Consider the following 13,937-nt stretch of genomic DNA (forward strand, 5'->3'; position numbering starts at 1 on the left):
AAGAGAATCTCTTCTTATACTGGTTATGAAATGAGAAATTTTTAAGTACCATTATTTGTCTGGTGTGAAGACAGAAATCCACTGCTAGATTATTTCCTAGGGTCATTAAGGCAGCCAGTTTAGAGATGAAGTATTTTTAAGATCCTTTCCATGGATTTATCTGGTGGGGGTGGGTAGAGGAGGGTGGAAGGCACGGGGAATGTTTTGATGAGAAACTGAAACTTGTCATCATTTAGGACCATAGATGGAAAATATAAAACAAACCAGTTTTTTAGCCATGAATCATAATGCGTGCCTATAATTCTAGACTTAGAAGGCTGAGGCAGTGGGACCAGGAATCGCAAGTCATGTTAATCTATGACTTCATAGTCAGATCTCAAGAAAACCAAGATGATAATAAGTAAAAACTATTTGCATAAAAGAACTCCTTTCCTCACAACGCAATTTCAGTGATTTTAGTCTGCTTAGCACTTGACACCAGGTAGCTGTGAGTGTTCATTTCCTCAGTGACCCTTGTTCCTCCCATCCTGGAGGCTGGACTCTCGGAATCTCTGGTTATGACTCTCTGTGAGCGTGGCACATAGGAAAGCAAACTCCACATATTTCTTTAAAAAGAAAAAAAAATCTCTTGTCTACCTAGCCTTCATCGCACCTTCAGTAAAATGACCATATTCTCTTCCTTTCTACTGACAAATCAAGCTAATTCTTTCAAAAATAAAATATTAAAATGAAGCTACCTGGTTTCCCATGGCATGCATTTAAGATTGTCCAAAGAAGGCCAAAATTTGGTAAGAGAATTTTTAAGAGTTTCCAAAATGGAGGGAAACAAGCTCACATTCCTTACTTCATGAGGCTGAGACAGTTGAGTGAATACTCGTCAGCTGTTTTAGTCTTGCTTTCTCAGTCTTGGAGATGATCTGAGGATGAAAATGGTTTAAAATAACCTAGTGCTCTAGGCTGGACCTGATTCCTTCTCGGCTTGCTTCTTGTTGTGTGAGACTGAGGGCTTAATGGGTTTGTCATCCATCTTCCTCTGGCTGATGGGTATTGGGAACTTGAGGGTGAGGCTGTGTCAGAGGGACAGGGGAAGTGGGGACCTGGGGGCTCCAGCGGGCGGCTCAGCTCTTCAGCTTCATGCCCAGGTCCATAATTGTGCTTTCAGGTGTAATTCTAGCTGCCAATTTACACTTTGCCAGAGTTAGAACTTATTTTTAGTTTCATTTCCATGAAAAATGTGCACTTTGCTCTTGATGGAGAGAGATGTTTTGACAGTCAGTGCAGGTTTACCCAGTCAGGGCTTGTTTTAGTTGAAGGTAGAAATGGAAGAGGAAAAAAAGAAAGAGAGAGAAAAGAAACATAGACTCCGAGAGACCTCTGTATTTCCTTTATTGCATTCATTATCTAACAACAATAATACTCATTGGCAAGAGGTTTATTTACACTAACAAGTTAAGTTTAATCACAGGTATTTTTTAGATGGTCAGAAAACAATGGTCCACTGACAGTAGAGTTTGCTTTGAATGCCTCTGAAAACTGAAAAGTAAAGGATGCCATTGGAAACAGCACACACTAACGAAGCGCCCGAGAACAAATTGGGTGTGGCACTGCTGTTTCTCCCATGCAAATGACCAGACAGCAAAACGTACAAATTAAAAAGTTCAGGTCCTGTGCTGTACATACTTACCAGACTTTAATGCTTTACAAACCACTTTCCCTTTTAGCAGTATATAAGGAAAGACGACCATAAACCAAGTCTTACAGTAGAACGGACCTTCCTTCCCCTTGTCGTTTTCAGCTGCCTGGCCTTGTCAGTAATCTATAGCAGACTTATAAGTGGTTTCATCAAAACATCATTAAAAAATACAAAAGCAGTAGTTATGACATTAAATAATCCTGAGGAGAGCCCACGTATGTACGCTGAGCGCTGCTTGTTATTCACCGATTGAACCTGCTGCTGCTGGAAAGAGCTATCTGGCCTGGGCATCACTTCCTGCTTTTTTTTTTTTTCTTTTTTCTTTCTTTTGGTAAAGGCAATTTAAAGTATTTCTGGCCAATTGTTATTTCATGGCTGAGTGCTTCAATCTTTAACAAGAAACATGTGTGTGTGTGCATAAACCAGCCAAAGGAAATGAAGTATACAGCTTCCAACAGCATATACTCAGGACCCTTTGTGTTATTTTTGGTGCCAACCAAAATGCCATTACAAGCGGATGACTTAGGAAGTACATAGTGGTCACACGACAGAATACTGCCACCAGAGAGCCAGCAGTCAGTGACAGAAGCATCATGGCGGCTGAGGTGGGAGCTGATAACGAGAACACACAGTGCAATTTAGTCAAGAAAACTGCGGACATCCTGCAGTTGAAAATGCCCCACGCTGCATAATAGCTTCTGAGCTCTAACTAAAAAATGTGCAACCTTGACATCAAAGCATTCATCCAATATCTGAGGAAAATTTACCTTACTAAAATACAATACTAAAGATCTAATAAATCAATTTTACCAAAATATATAAACATTTAGAAGCATAAGTGCATTTAGTAGGATACTTACATTAAAAAAAATCTCTTAAAATTCTATGAGCCATTCAATGTATACACAACATAAAAAGGTGGCGACGATGCCACTATTACAGCCCAGGGTCCTAACTGACATCACTGCAGTCCACGGTGAGTATATTTTTGTGCCACGTGCTCAAGGTATATATGTGTGTGTGTCAGGTGGGGATATATTCACACACACAGCTCTGACACCTACACAAGTGGCATGCACAAAACTGAGAATTTGTGGCTTCTTCTCTTACTGCTTGTACATTGTCTTGCACATCGCTGGATCCCTAACGGTCTGGCGCGGGGGGAGGGAGGGGAGGAGGGGAGTTGGGTTGGACAAGGGCAGGGAAGCATGGACCTTCTTCTGCCCCCTACTCCAGCCCCAGGTGCTTACAGACGAGAGTCGTAGGGAACCAAACCTCCAGGAGGCAGTGTGCGTGCGTGTGTGGGTGCGTTTGTGTGAGGAGCTCACACTATCTCCGGAGGGCAGTTTACTGTACAGGCTTCCCCTTTCCCTCTAACTACTCACTCTAGCTTCTTCGATGTTATCTTCAAGGTATTAATATGTGTTTTCTTTGGTGATATTCCTGCCACTCCCAGTGTTTTGGATCAGGGCTACATTTCATGGGACTTTAACTATTCAAGACAAAAGCAAAGAAAACCGGCCAGTACACTCAGTCTGACTTTCAGGACTGAGCAGGGACGAAACAGACTTCCTGTAATGCTGTCTCGGGACTGTCCCCTCCCTTTGTCCTTTCACAATGAGAACAGTTTTGGAAGGAAGCATAAATGCTTTAAGTTTGACCTCACCTCCACAAGCTCTGCTTTACAACTAGACATGGGGAGCCCTGACTCAAAGCAAGTAAGGAAACATGTGAAAACTAGGCCCATCCTTTCTTAATTACTCTTTCATCCAGGTACCGGTAGGGTCTTAGCGTTGAAGCCAAGTGACATAAACCCTCCTAATGCCTGTTCCCCAAAGTGAGATGTTTCTTATCACCAGCTATGTGGGAAGAGGCTTAAGTTACTCACGTAGAATTTGGTGATTCTTAACAATCCCAGTGTATGACAGGGTGATACGCATCCAATGTACAGAAGTTTCTTTTAGAATCATTTTCCCTCCATCGTCCAGAATCATCTTAAATACCCTTGTTAGATGTTAATGGTCCTCCTCAAAACTTTCCAACCTCTCATGTTTATAAACAACTTAGAGTAGCTGTATAAATGCAACCATTTTCTTCTTATATAATTTTCAGGTACAAATTAATCCTATCAAGCAAAGATCCCAAAAGAGAATTCTTCATCATCAGCACAAGCCATAGAGGCCCAGATGCTAAATCTGACCTGTGGACATTCTTGAAGCTTAGGCCTAAGGTATTTAAGATCTCAGGGTGAACACTATTGGGCATGAGCAGTAGTGGGAGCACACTCTCCTCTGCTACTTTGTTTCCTGAAATAAAGGAACATAAAGTAGGTAGTCACATGTTGTGCCTCTTGCAAACTGAGTTTGGCATTAGCTCCTTTCATAGTGTGATCAGAAACTACTGCGGTATTTTAAAAGTCTACACAAGGTGGGGAGTGGGACGTCCATTTCAACCCCAGCAGAAGGATGGCAGACGGCTTCAGAGGGACTTTGCTGTCACGATAGTAATGACAGGCTTCGATAGAGTACTAAAGTAGATAGAGCAGGGTTTCTGCTCTAACAGTACCCTTCTGATGCTGGGGAGGAGAAAGTCGTGATCACATAAGGATAAGTTGCCTTAAAGGAGGTGATCTTAACCACAGACATCCAGTGCACAGTTCTTTAGTGGAACCCTGACCTAGAATCTACTCCTACAATGCTCTCTACCTATGGCAGGGCCTCACCATGTACCCTGACGCCCGAACATATCTTGTACCCCAAACACTTTTGGTTTCTGGTGGGACCCACTAGTCGTCACTAGAGTACAGTTCACAATATGCAGACAACCTCTTCTGTTCATTTGTCGACAGCTTAAAAACTGTCCGAAATCCTTAAAGTCCATGAAGCAACAATTCTCTTTAAGTTGTATAAACCCTGAAAACCACAGCATTAAAGAAAGCATTGTGCAAGACGTTGGAAACTCAATTATTATCATGCACTACAGCCAATAAAGGAGCTAACAAGAAGTCAAAACGCTCACAAGATCTGAGGTCCTTCACTTTGTTTCCACACCGGACCAGCCAGTCCGTCTCTTACCCTTTGCCTAACAGTGCAACCAAGAGCCCTTTACAATTTTACTAGTTTTAAGTAGCAACGTTAAAAGAACTCATTTTGGTTTAAGATTGCAATAATTTAACTTAAAGATCACAATGAGTAAACTACAAACTAAATGATGTAAGGAATATTAATTTGATTTGTAACTGCCAGATGTATGCTGATCCAAGCATGGAGTGTTAATAAAGTCACAGTAAGAACACTGTATTTAAAAAACGCAATATAAGAGGTCATAAGTTACAGGCAGCGCAGACTTACAGACATTTCCAATATATACATTCATTTTCAACTATCATCAAAGTGTAAACACAACTTAAAATTATCACTCTTCTGTTTTCACTCTCGAAAATGAACACAGAGAAGCGTCCAGTGCAATCCAGCTTTTTTTTTCCCCCAAAGAAAAGAAAAATGGCTGAAACGTACAATAACAAGTATTAGTAATGCCAGAGTTTTGCTCAGACTTCTGGCATTAGGAAAGAGTTACTGAATGTGTAGTTCAGGAACATGTCTCTTGTTTTCTCAAAATATTAGTAAGTGGCGAAGCATCAGGCATCTGAGATAGAAGCAGGCACCCAGTACCCTACTCCTTGGGAATACTGAGAAGCAGATCTGGTTTGTGCAGAGCATAATGAGACCCCCACGTCATGTTTTGGACTGATGTGAATCTGTACCAGAAGGGCCAGAACTTACAGAAGTGCTTGGGCCAGAAACAGAAGCAGGCTCTGGGAGAAAGGATAGGATTAAGTTTCTAGTTCAGATAATGTCAGAATTCATGTTACAAAAATAGTGATAACGATAAAAATGAAAAGTCACAATGTTAAATAAAAAGTGAGGCCACACAGGCAGCCGACCTCTGTCGTATCAGATTCCTGTCCTAACTCTGGAGCCTGATGCAGGCCCTGCATACCTGTGCATGCAGAGGAGATGTGTACAGGCCTGCGGGCAGCACAAGCGCCTGCTGGGGGAAAGGAAGGAAAGACCCTGAAGTCCAAGGTTTCATGTGGCCTCCAGCTCTACTCTGAAATCAGTCCATCCGAAAGCAGGTGATACCAGGTTTTTAGAATTAATGCAGTAATGAGAGTTAGATACATAAGCAAAAAGAGCAAAACTAAAGGCAAGCAAATAAATACCCCCCCCCTCAGGGTGTGAAATGCCTCCAGAAGAGTTTCTGTTCTCCTCCTCCCCTAGTCTCCTGCGCTCAACTCAGGGTGGTGAAGGACTGCAATCCCTAATACTGGACTTAAGAAATATCAGCTCTTACACTGTAAAAATCTGTCCCGTGTACTGTTTTCAACAAATCTGGAACTCTCTAGACTATGGAAGAGAATGGCTTAGAAAGTCATTCAAAATGTCTCTAAAATGTAAGTGATGGCTGTCCTTCACAGGAAAGAATTGTGTGTATATAAAAACAAGAAAAAAGTTCTGTGGTTGACTGTTACTCAAATCTTAAATCTCTAACCAGTATCTCTATGTTTAAGTCCTTAAAAGCACATTTGTTAAAACACTAACTGAGCCCACTTGGGAAATTCTGAGTAGAAAATATGTGACAAGTTCACGATTGTGTCCCAGGCAAGCTGAAGGCCAGCCAGAATGTCCCAGGAGAAGAAACCTGAAGACGTTGGTTTCCTTCAAAGCCAATTTCCGGCTCAGTGTGTGGCTGGGGAAGGAGCTGTGCAGTTTGTCGGTGCTGCTCAAACACTTGGTGCAGCACTGGCAAACAGCACAGCAGACCCCAGCATCCATGGCTGCACTACCCTGGCGGTTTCTTCTTCTTTGTTCAACAATACCTGGAGGAAAATGCTGTCCTCCAGGCCCCAAAGTGCACCCCATCTGTGTGCTTAAGGCCCTTCCCTTCTAGAGTTAATAACTAGCTACTCTTTCCCCCCTCGTTCGGATTCCCAGCAAGTGGATAGCACACTTGTTTCCTCTTTCCCTCAGGTGGCAATTGTGTGCTGGGCACCCACATCCCCACAACAGAACTGACTTGCTCTACAGTCAGAATTGAGGGGCGCTCCCCCATCTCAAAGCAGGTCTCATCTCTACACCTACAGTCAGAAGCTACCACCTCAGTTTCAGGGCCTCTCACTGAGAATTCTGGGTACTCCACTCACAGCCCCAGAGTGAGTCCTGCTCTCATTGGCTGGGTCAGGCTGCTCCTCCGAGTGGCACCGCACACTTAACACAACATTGGATGTTGGTAAGTAGAAGAGAAAAATGATAATTCTGTTTTGTCAATAAACCAAAGGTGATGGTGAGGGGTTATTTTAGGAGGTTAAAATCAAGAGTGCATTCAACACACAGTACTTTAACCACCTACAGTGGTGTTATCCCATCAGTTTCTTCTTCAGCCTCGGCAGGGGAGTGGGGGCAGGAAGGGGCGGGACTTCTCTCAAACTTCCCCAACTACTGGAAGAGGTGAGGCCTCACTGCTCACGGTTGATCGGCTGTGGAAGTCATCTTTTCCGACTTCTTATACTTCCTCTGCATTTGCTCTTGTTCCTTCCTCCTCAGCTTCTCTCTTTGTTTTTCCATTTTCTCCTGGGCCTTGCGAGCCTTCTCCAGAGACATCTTCATTTCCTTCAGTTTTTTTTTAACCAGTGCCCGGTCCTGGGATGATGTCATTCCAAGAGCCTACAGAGGAAACACATGTACAAAAGGACTCTGAAAAACTGCTGCCCTCTTTGTTTATGATGAGGAAACCACCACACTATGTTTAATCTCATGACCTTAGTTAGACGTAGAAGGGGGAGGTCAAGCCTGAGGAAAAGCGGACCACAGGTGCTAAATTCTGTATGCCCTGAGGATCTGGGCTTTGTTCTCTGAAACTCTTTGCAAAATACACTCCAGAAGTCATCACGAAAATGCTCTCCAAATTGGTGACTAAGGAGGGAATGAACAGAAAGGGCACGATCCTGCTTCTCCAACCTTCGGCTAAAGTATTGCTAAACTCATCAATATCTTCAAAGAGTAACTGAGAGCACCTGCTGCTACAAAAGGCTCCAAGATGGGTGGGCTCCAAAATGGCTTCCCTTTTGCCAATGTAGTTATTTACAGTGAGAACCAACAATGTCTTTGGGGCCAGGATGCCCATGTCATCATCTCTCTGCCATTGTCTCCCCAAAGGCAGACCTATAAAGGAAGTCTGATTATGATGACTAGGTGGCTGGATGAGCTTGCACTTCAGAATTGGGGAAGACTGTTGTGAACTTCAAATGTTTCCTGACCTTCAGCATCCACAGCAGGATGCATCCATCTCCCTAACAGGGACAGTTGTCAATGGGCCTTCATATTCACAGCTATTGATTGATTGCTAACCTTTTCAAAGACTGTCAAGAGATATTCATCTATCCATCAGCCGAGCAGTGGGGAGGGGTGTGTAGAGCTGGCTGTACCCTCCTCTTGCCCTTTCTCGGTAGAGTTGGGTACCACCTCAGTCTCTAAGAGAGAAGGGCCAGATGAGCAGAAATGAAGGTGCAGTGGAGGTGACAAGAGGATGGCTTGGTGTACTGGGGAAGGAAGTTGGGGATGTTGTTTCAGTTTTCAAGTACTGAGCAGGAGGGGTTGGGGCATGGAGGAGAAATGAAGAAAGAAGATTCATACTGGACATTATTAAAACTGAACAGTACAATGGGCAGTGAATGATTTTGATAAAGGAGTCAAGCACTGCCAGGTGATGTAAAGGAAAAGGCCTCGAACTCTCTTAGTCAGCAGCCTATTTCTAGTCAGAACCTGTGATGGGCTTGAAGTTTTTTTTTTTTTCCCTACTGAAAATTATTCAGTATCTTTTCTGGTAAGTACTGATGAAAACTACCACATGGATGTGCAGATCAACCATGTCAGGTGCTAAAAGTAACATGCATAACTAGTAACTAACACAGACGAAGGATTCTTTACCTTCAGTTTATTTCCATCCAGCTGCAGGAGCTGCTCCCCACTGATGTTCTGGGCACTGAATTCAGGCACATACTGGTCCAGACTGAGGCTCATTAACCAGTGGGAAACCTGCTGCACGCTCCATTCATGAACGGCCCGATTCTGACTCTGAGTGTGTTTGGGAGACTGTCCATCGTCAAGGATCTGAGACAGAAATGTATGCAGCATTGTTAAATGTCTCAAAAAGTATGGCTTATATTATGCTAGTAAAGGAATTTCTCAAGTTACAAGAGCTGCATTTACTTGTAAATCATACATAATAATTCTACTTATGTTAGAAGAAACATGTCTATTACCTATCTGATTCTGGTAGATGGAAAACTAAAAATACCCCATAAAAAAGTACCAGTAAAGGTGTAGGAAGTTAAAAAAAATCAAAAAAGTACACACTGACATGGATGATTTTATAATAAGTAAGCCTGAAGATATAGTCAGATGTGGAAAATAATTATTTCATAGTTCTCTACATGTGATACATCACTTAAATTTATCCTGTTAGAAGACAGTAAAGTTATATAAAAACACTTTAAAAATATCAAGGTCTCCTTTATTCTACAGGAAAGTCTCAAAGCCCCCAAGCCTTCACAGGGAAACTTCACAGCTATTGTTTTATTGGAGCAGAAAGCACACCTCTGTGGAAGGTAGGGCACCGACACCTACAGTTTCTTTAAGACATGAGGGAACTGAGGATTGGAAAGCTCACACAATCTCTCTTAGACAACACAATATAAGCAATAAGGGCTTAACAAGATGCTCATTGCAAATTCCAGACTCTGTCCACTGTAGACCATTCTCTTTATTTGCATAAAGGGGCATGACAGCTCCCAGAGCCACCGAGCTGAGAGAAGACGAAGCAGTGGCAGATCTCAGAGGAAAGACAGTTTATTTGGTGAGTCACATGAAGAAAAGGCTGAGTGTGAGCAGAGGAAAGGCAGCAGATACGGAAAAAGAATGGACCATGTCTGGTAATGGCTATGGGAGGTAAGTAAGGGACTCTGAAGGAGGGGCTTAGGGACTCTGGAGGTGGGGCTTAGGGACTCTGGAGGTGGGGCATAGAGCCGCTAGATCCAGGAATATCTTTTAATTCAAATGTAAACAATTGCAGGGTATTCCCCTCCACTCCAGAGGAAACTGTTCTTTAGTATTGGATTCACAGTCATTTTGTAAGGAGAGAAAAGCAGTTTCAATGAGACAAGGCACCACATACAACCCACAGAGAGCTCACCTCATCATCTATCATATCCAGGCTCTGGGTGAGTAGCAACAAAAGAACCGAGAAGAAGAATGTTATAGAAATGGGACACACAACACCAACATTACACGCTTTATAACATCAAAATCAAGCCCAGCTAGGAAAACATGACCAAAAAACATTTAAAGGAAAAAAAGGCTTATTGCATATAACTCACGCTAAAAGGAAGTAAGAACAATTATTTCATATGTAAGAACAAATTCTAATTACATTATTTCCTGCCCCTGACTCCCACCTATTTATAGAACTAAGCCAATCCCAACATAGTTTTCTGCTTATCTCCTGCATACATACTTCCTGGTAATTCTTAGCAATGCTAATCTTCACTCTAGCATCTGAATAAATGGTTCTTACTTTATTTCCTTTCCAGAACCATTCCTATTGATCCTGTAATGATTCAACAGGGGGCATATGGTAGTCAAAAGACCCGTAATGATTCAACAGGGGGCATATGGTAGTCAAAAGACCCTCGGAGTCTGGGGAGGGGGGTAGGGGTTACTCTGGGAAAGGACAGAGAGAATAGATAATTCACAGCCTAGTCTTGCTCTCCAGTGCCCAGACTCTAACATTTATGTTTACATGTAGAATGGGATTCCCAAGCAGCTTCAATGGGCTCCGAAACTATACTTTTCTTTAATGTGGAGGGCAAGGGGAATGGAATCGTGGGGATTCTGTGTTAAACACAAAACCTCACCGTTGATGCCTTTTATGTTAAATCTACCCTCAAACATCTTCCCACAGTGGGATATGGAGGACATGAGCCACATAAAAACTAAGTTCTGTCACGGTGCCACTACAGTACCTCATCCGAGGACAGTGCCAAGGACTGGGAGAGCCCTGGCGTTTTGGGTTCTGCTCCTAAGCCACTCAGGTCTGCTGAGCTGGTACTGCTTGGACTGAAGTCATCATTGAAGGTGAAATTCTGTCAAAACGAATACAACCGTGTTAAATGAACACAGAGTGAACTAGAAGCAGGTGTGCTCCCAAGTCCTCAAATGCTTCATGCTAATCAACTGTCTTTAGAAGAGCTCACGTGTGCTTTGGGGACAACCTTCAGTTGGGCAGTGGGGCAGAAGCCTGCATGAAAATTCTGGGCACCCTCTCAATCTGATACAAGGATATGTGGGATCCAGAAATGGTTCTTGAGTTTCTCGCCAAGGGTACAGAATTCATTACCCTCTGCCAGTGCTCAGGGTAGTGATATTAATAAGCCCATCTGCTTTGCCCCTAACTGTGACAAGAAACAGTGTAAGTCGGAATACAAGATGGCGTGGAGAGGCTGAGTTATCAGGAACAGATGGTAATTTATATCAAGAAGGTAGCTGGAGTGCCCCGGGGAAAGATGGTGTGTGGCTGGCTGTGATAAATACTGTGAGAAGTGACAGGTCCCCTCCTGGATATAGCCTTCAGAATGACAATTCTGGAGGAGGGCGTGGACTGAGAGCACAGCATTAGTTACATGTTGGTATAGAGCTCTCTCATGGCACCAGCCCACAGCCAAAGAGACTGCAGTGTGAAACAGAACCACAAGGCTGCACAGCCTCTTGGGGTAAGTCAGGTGGGATGTGGGAAAAAATGAATTTTCCTGGAATTACTTTAACATGCTCAGCAGATGTTAAAACAACTTGACAATGGACACAGAGCCTTACTTGTGAAATGTTTTATAATGAACCTCTCTTTAATGTGAGATAATCTTAGGATCACTCAAGCAAACCATAACTCTCAGAATAGCACTAAAGGGTCCAAAGAGTCACTTATTACCAAAATTCTTTTGCTACTTGTAGAGTGGTTGAATTCCCAGAAACTCTAAGCAACTGCCCAACACCACCTTGTTTCATACTGCACTTCTCCAGGAACCAGACTGTTAGCCCCATTAGATTATATTGTGTTGGGCTTGGTTGATTGTTGATGAGAATAAACACCATCCCAGAGGACTGGGGGATTTAATACCAAACCAACTTCAAGATTTGATAAATCTTCCAAAAAGGAGCATAGCTGGCAAAACATTCAGCAGCAGGTCACGCGCACGACACTTCACCCTTTGGTATTATCACTGGAGATGCAATCCTCCAGACTCTAGGCCAGAACTCTTCGAGCTGCTGACCTCAAGGAAGAATTCAGTTTAAGTAAGATTAACCTCACGTTTCTGTTTGGGGAAAAAGAGTGAACACAGGAAAGAGGAGACCAAATTCCTTGAAGGTTAGTCACCATGTGTGTCAGTACAGGGTTAAACCAGGCTTGCGTTGTCATGCTGGAAATAACCATTGCACACTTTGAAAAGCATCACACCCACGCATATACATCTAATGTAATTCTGCTAATGGCAAAAAGAATTAGAAGAGGTGATCTGCATGGACATTTGATACAAGTAAGTCAGGTGCCACATGTCAGTGGCCTTTGTTTTTGTGTTTGCTTCCCTTGAATATATTGAACAGTCAGTGGCAAACTTATCTGTTTTCCAGTAAATCTTGAAAAGCACAGTGAAATTGTTTCATAATGCAATTTAAAGAAGAATACTTAGTAAATATCTTCCAACCCTGTTTCACTATCCAAATGCCTCTTTCCCAGCATGGCTTAACTGTCAAACAGATTAAATAGCAGTAAATGAAATGACAGGCAAATCGAAGAGAAAAGCACACACTAGCACAGAACAGTATTAAAGAGGGTGCTGGTTAGGTGGGGTTTTTTTCCCCGTAAAGGAAACATCATGCATGCCTAGGACAATGTTAGCACATTGGCTCATCAGATCCAGGGGCACGCGCAAGTTGAGAAGGCTTTCCAAAACCTGAAGAGACAGAATTGGGGGACTTTCCTGTCGGCTTTTATAGTCCACTGTTGTCTACCTTGGACCCTGTTTTATCTGAGATTTGAGTCTCAGGAGAAGGTGGAAGGGGGCTTGGAGCTGACGGCAGGTTCCTGAAGGAATAGGATCCTTTCCGGCTTTCATTAAACCATAAGAAAGGCATGCAAGGAGAGTGGCTGGAGGCCTGCGCTCCGGAGCTTGGTTTGCCTTTCCAGTTCTCCAACTTGCTTCTGAAGATTCTGTGGTGTGAAAGGAATGGACACGTTAGACAAATAAATGGCAAAAGATACTGAACCCAGTTCTAGCAAGACCCTCGCAATAGGCACAACTCTCTGAGAAACTTATCTACCACAGTGGTAAAAAGGTATTGCTTTGGGCAACAGTGTTAACCTTAATATTTATCATCTTTCTGCATTTAAATGGAATCTATGATAATACATGGATTTGAACTGATATTTCAATGGCAAAACTTTATTAAATATGTCTTTATAAGCATACATGCATGAATTAAAATAGGGATGGCACACCCTTTTGGAGATCCCTCTTAGGAAAGCCACCACAATAGCTCTCAGCCAGCATTCTTAAACTGATCCCTGCATTCATGCTCCCAGAATCTATAGCTGAAAGAGTCAACTGATTTGGAAATTTCCGAGCATGTGTAATGTTAAGCAGAAGATGCAGCCTGCTTGTTTCTCATCATAGTCTTAGTGTCTATTCACAGGAGGAGTATAGGGTCTGAAATCATCATGGGAAGCTGAGGTTCTATCACCTCCTAAGGGGGTCTCAAGCCTTCTCTGTCCCTTTGTCTTAATCTGTACAAATAAATGTGTTGATGTATCTCAAATATATGACCGTAATGATTTAAATAGGTTAACATTTCTTATAGAACCACAAAAGCTATTGAAGTATAGAAATATTTAAAGATTCAAAGCAGCTGAGAGATACCATTTTTCTTATTTAAACAGAACAGTTACTTTCACAGTTGTATTTATCTATTGTTCAAGTGAAAATACTTATTCAGGAACTTAGGAAGAAAATGCTCATGTGCTTTTGGAAGAGGCCAGCCTCAGTGTGTCTCAGTGATTCTGCATGGAAGGCAATTACTTGGTAGCTGTTAATATTATGACTACAGGAATCTCTTCAATTAAAGGTGCCTTGATAACA

General features: G+C 42.6%; 1 protein-coding gene across 5 annotated transcripts in view; it reads right to left on the bottom strand.

Annotated features, from left to right (window-relative positions):
- Window positions 1–1,383: 1,383 nt before the first annotated feature.
- Window positions 1,384–13,937, bottom strand: part of Ppp1r9a (protein phosphatase 1 regulatory subunit 9A) — a 269,586-nt gene continuing 257,032 nt past the window's right edge. For 2 of the 5 annotated variants that reach the window (XM_085840835.1, XM_085840836.1), the window contains exons 17-20: window positions 12,814–13,012; window positions 10,773–10,892; window positions 8,680–8,862; window positions 1,384–7,416 (exon numbers count right to left, since the gene is read on the bottom strand). In XM_085840835.1, the coding sequence (XP_085696961.1) occupies window positions 7,216–7,416; window positions 8,680–8,862; window positions 10,773–10,892; window positions 12,814–13,012 (703 nt within the window). In that variant the 3' untranslated portion in view covers window positions 1,384–7,215. Of the gene's footprint in view, window positions 7,417–8,679; window positions 8,863–9,886; window positions 9,968–10,772; window positions 10,893–12,813; window positions 13,013–13,937 lie in introns of those variants that run through there. The other 3 variants (XM_085840837.1, XM_085840839.1, XM_085840838.1) reach the window with 3 other exon arrangements.

This window comes from Mus caroli, unplaced genomic scaffold, assembly GCF_978045245.1.
Source record: "Mus caroli unplaced genomic scaffold, Mus_caroli_1 scaffold_7, whole genome shotgun sequence".
Taxonomy (NCBI): Eukaryota; Metazoa; Chordata; class Mammalia; order Rodentia; family Muridae; genus Mus; species Mus caroli.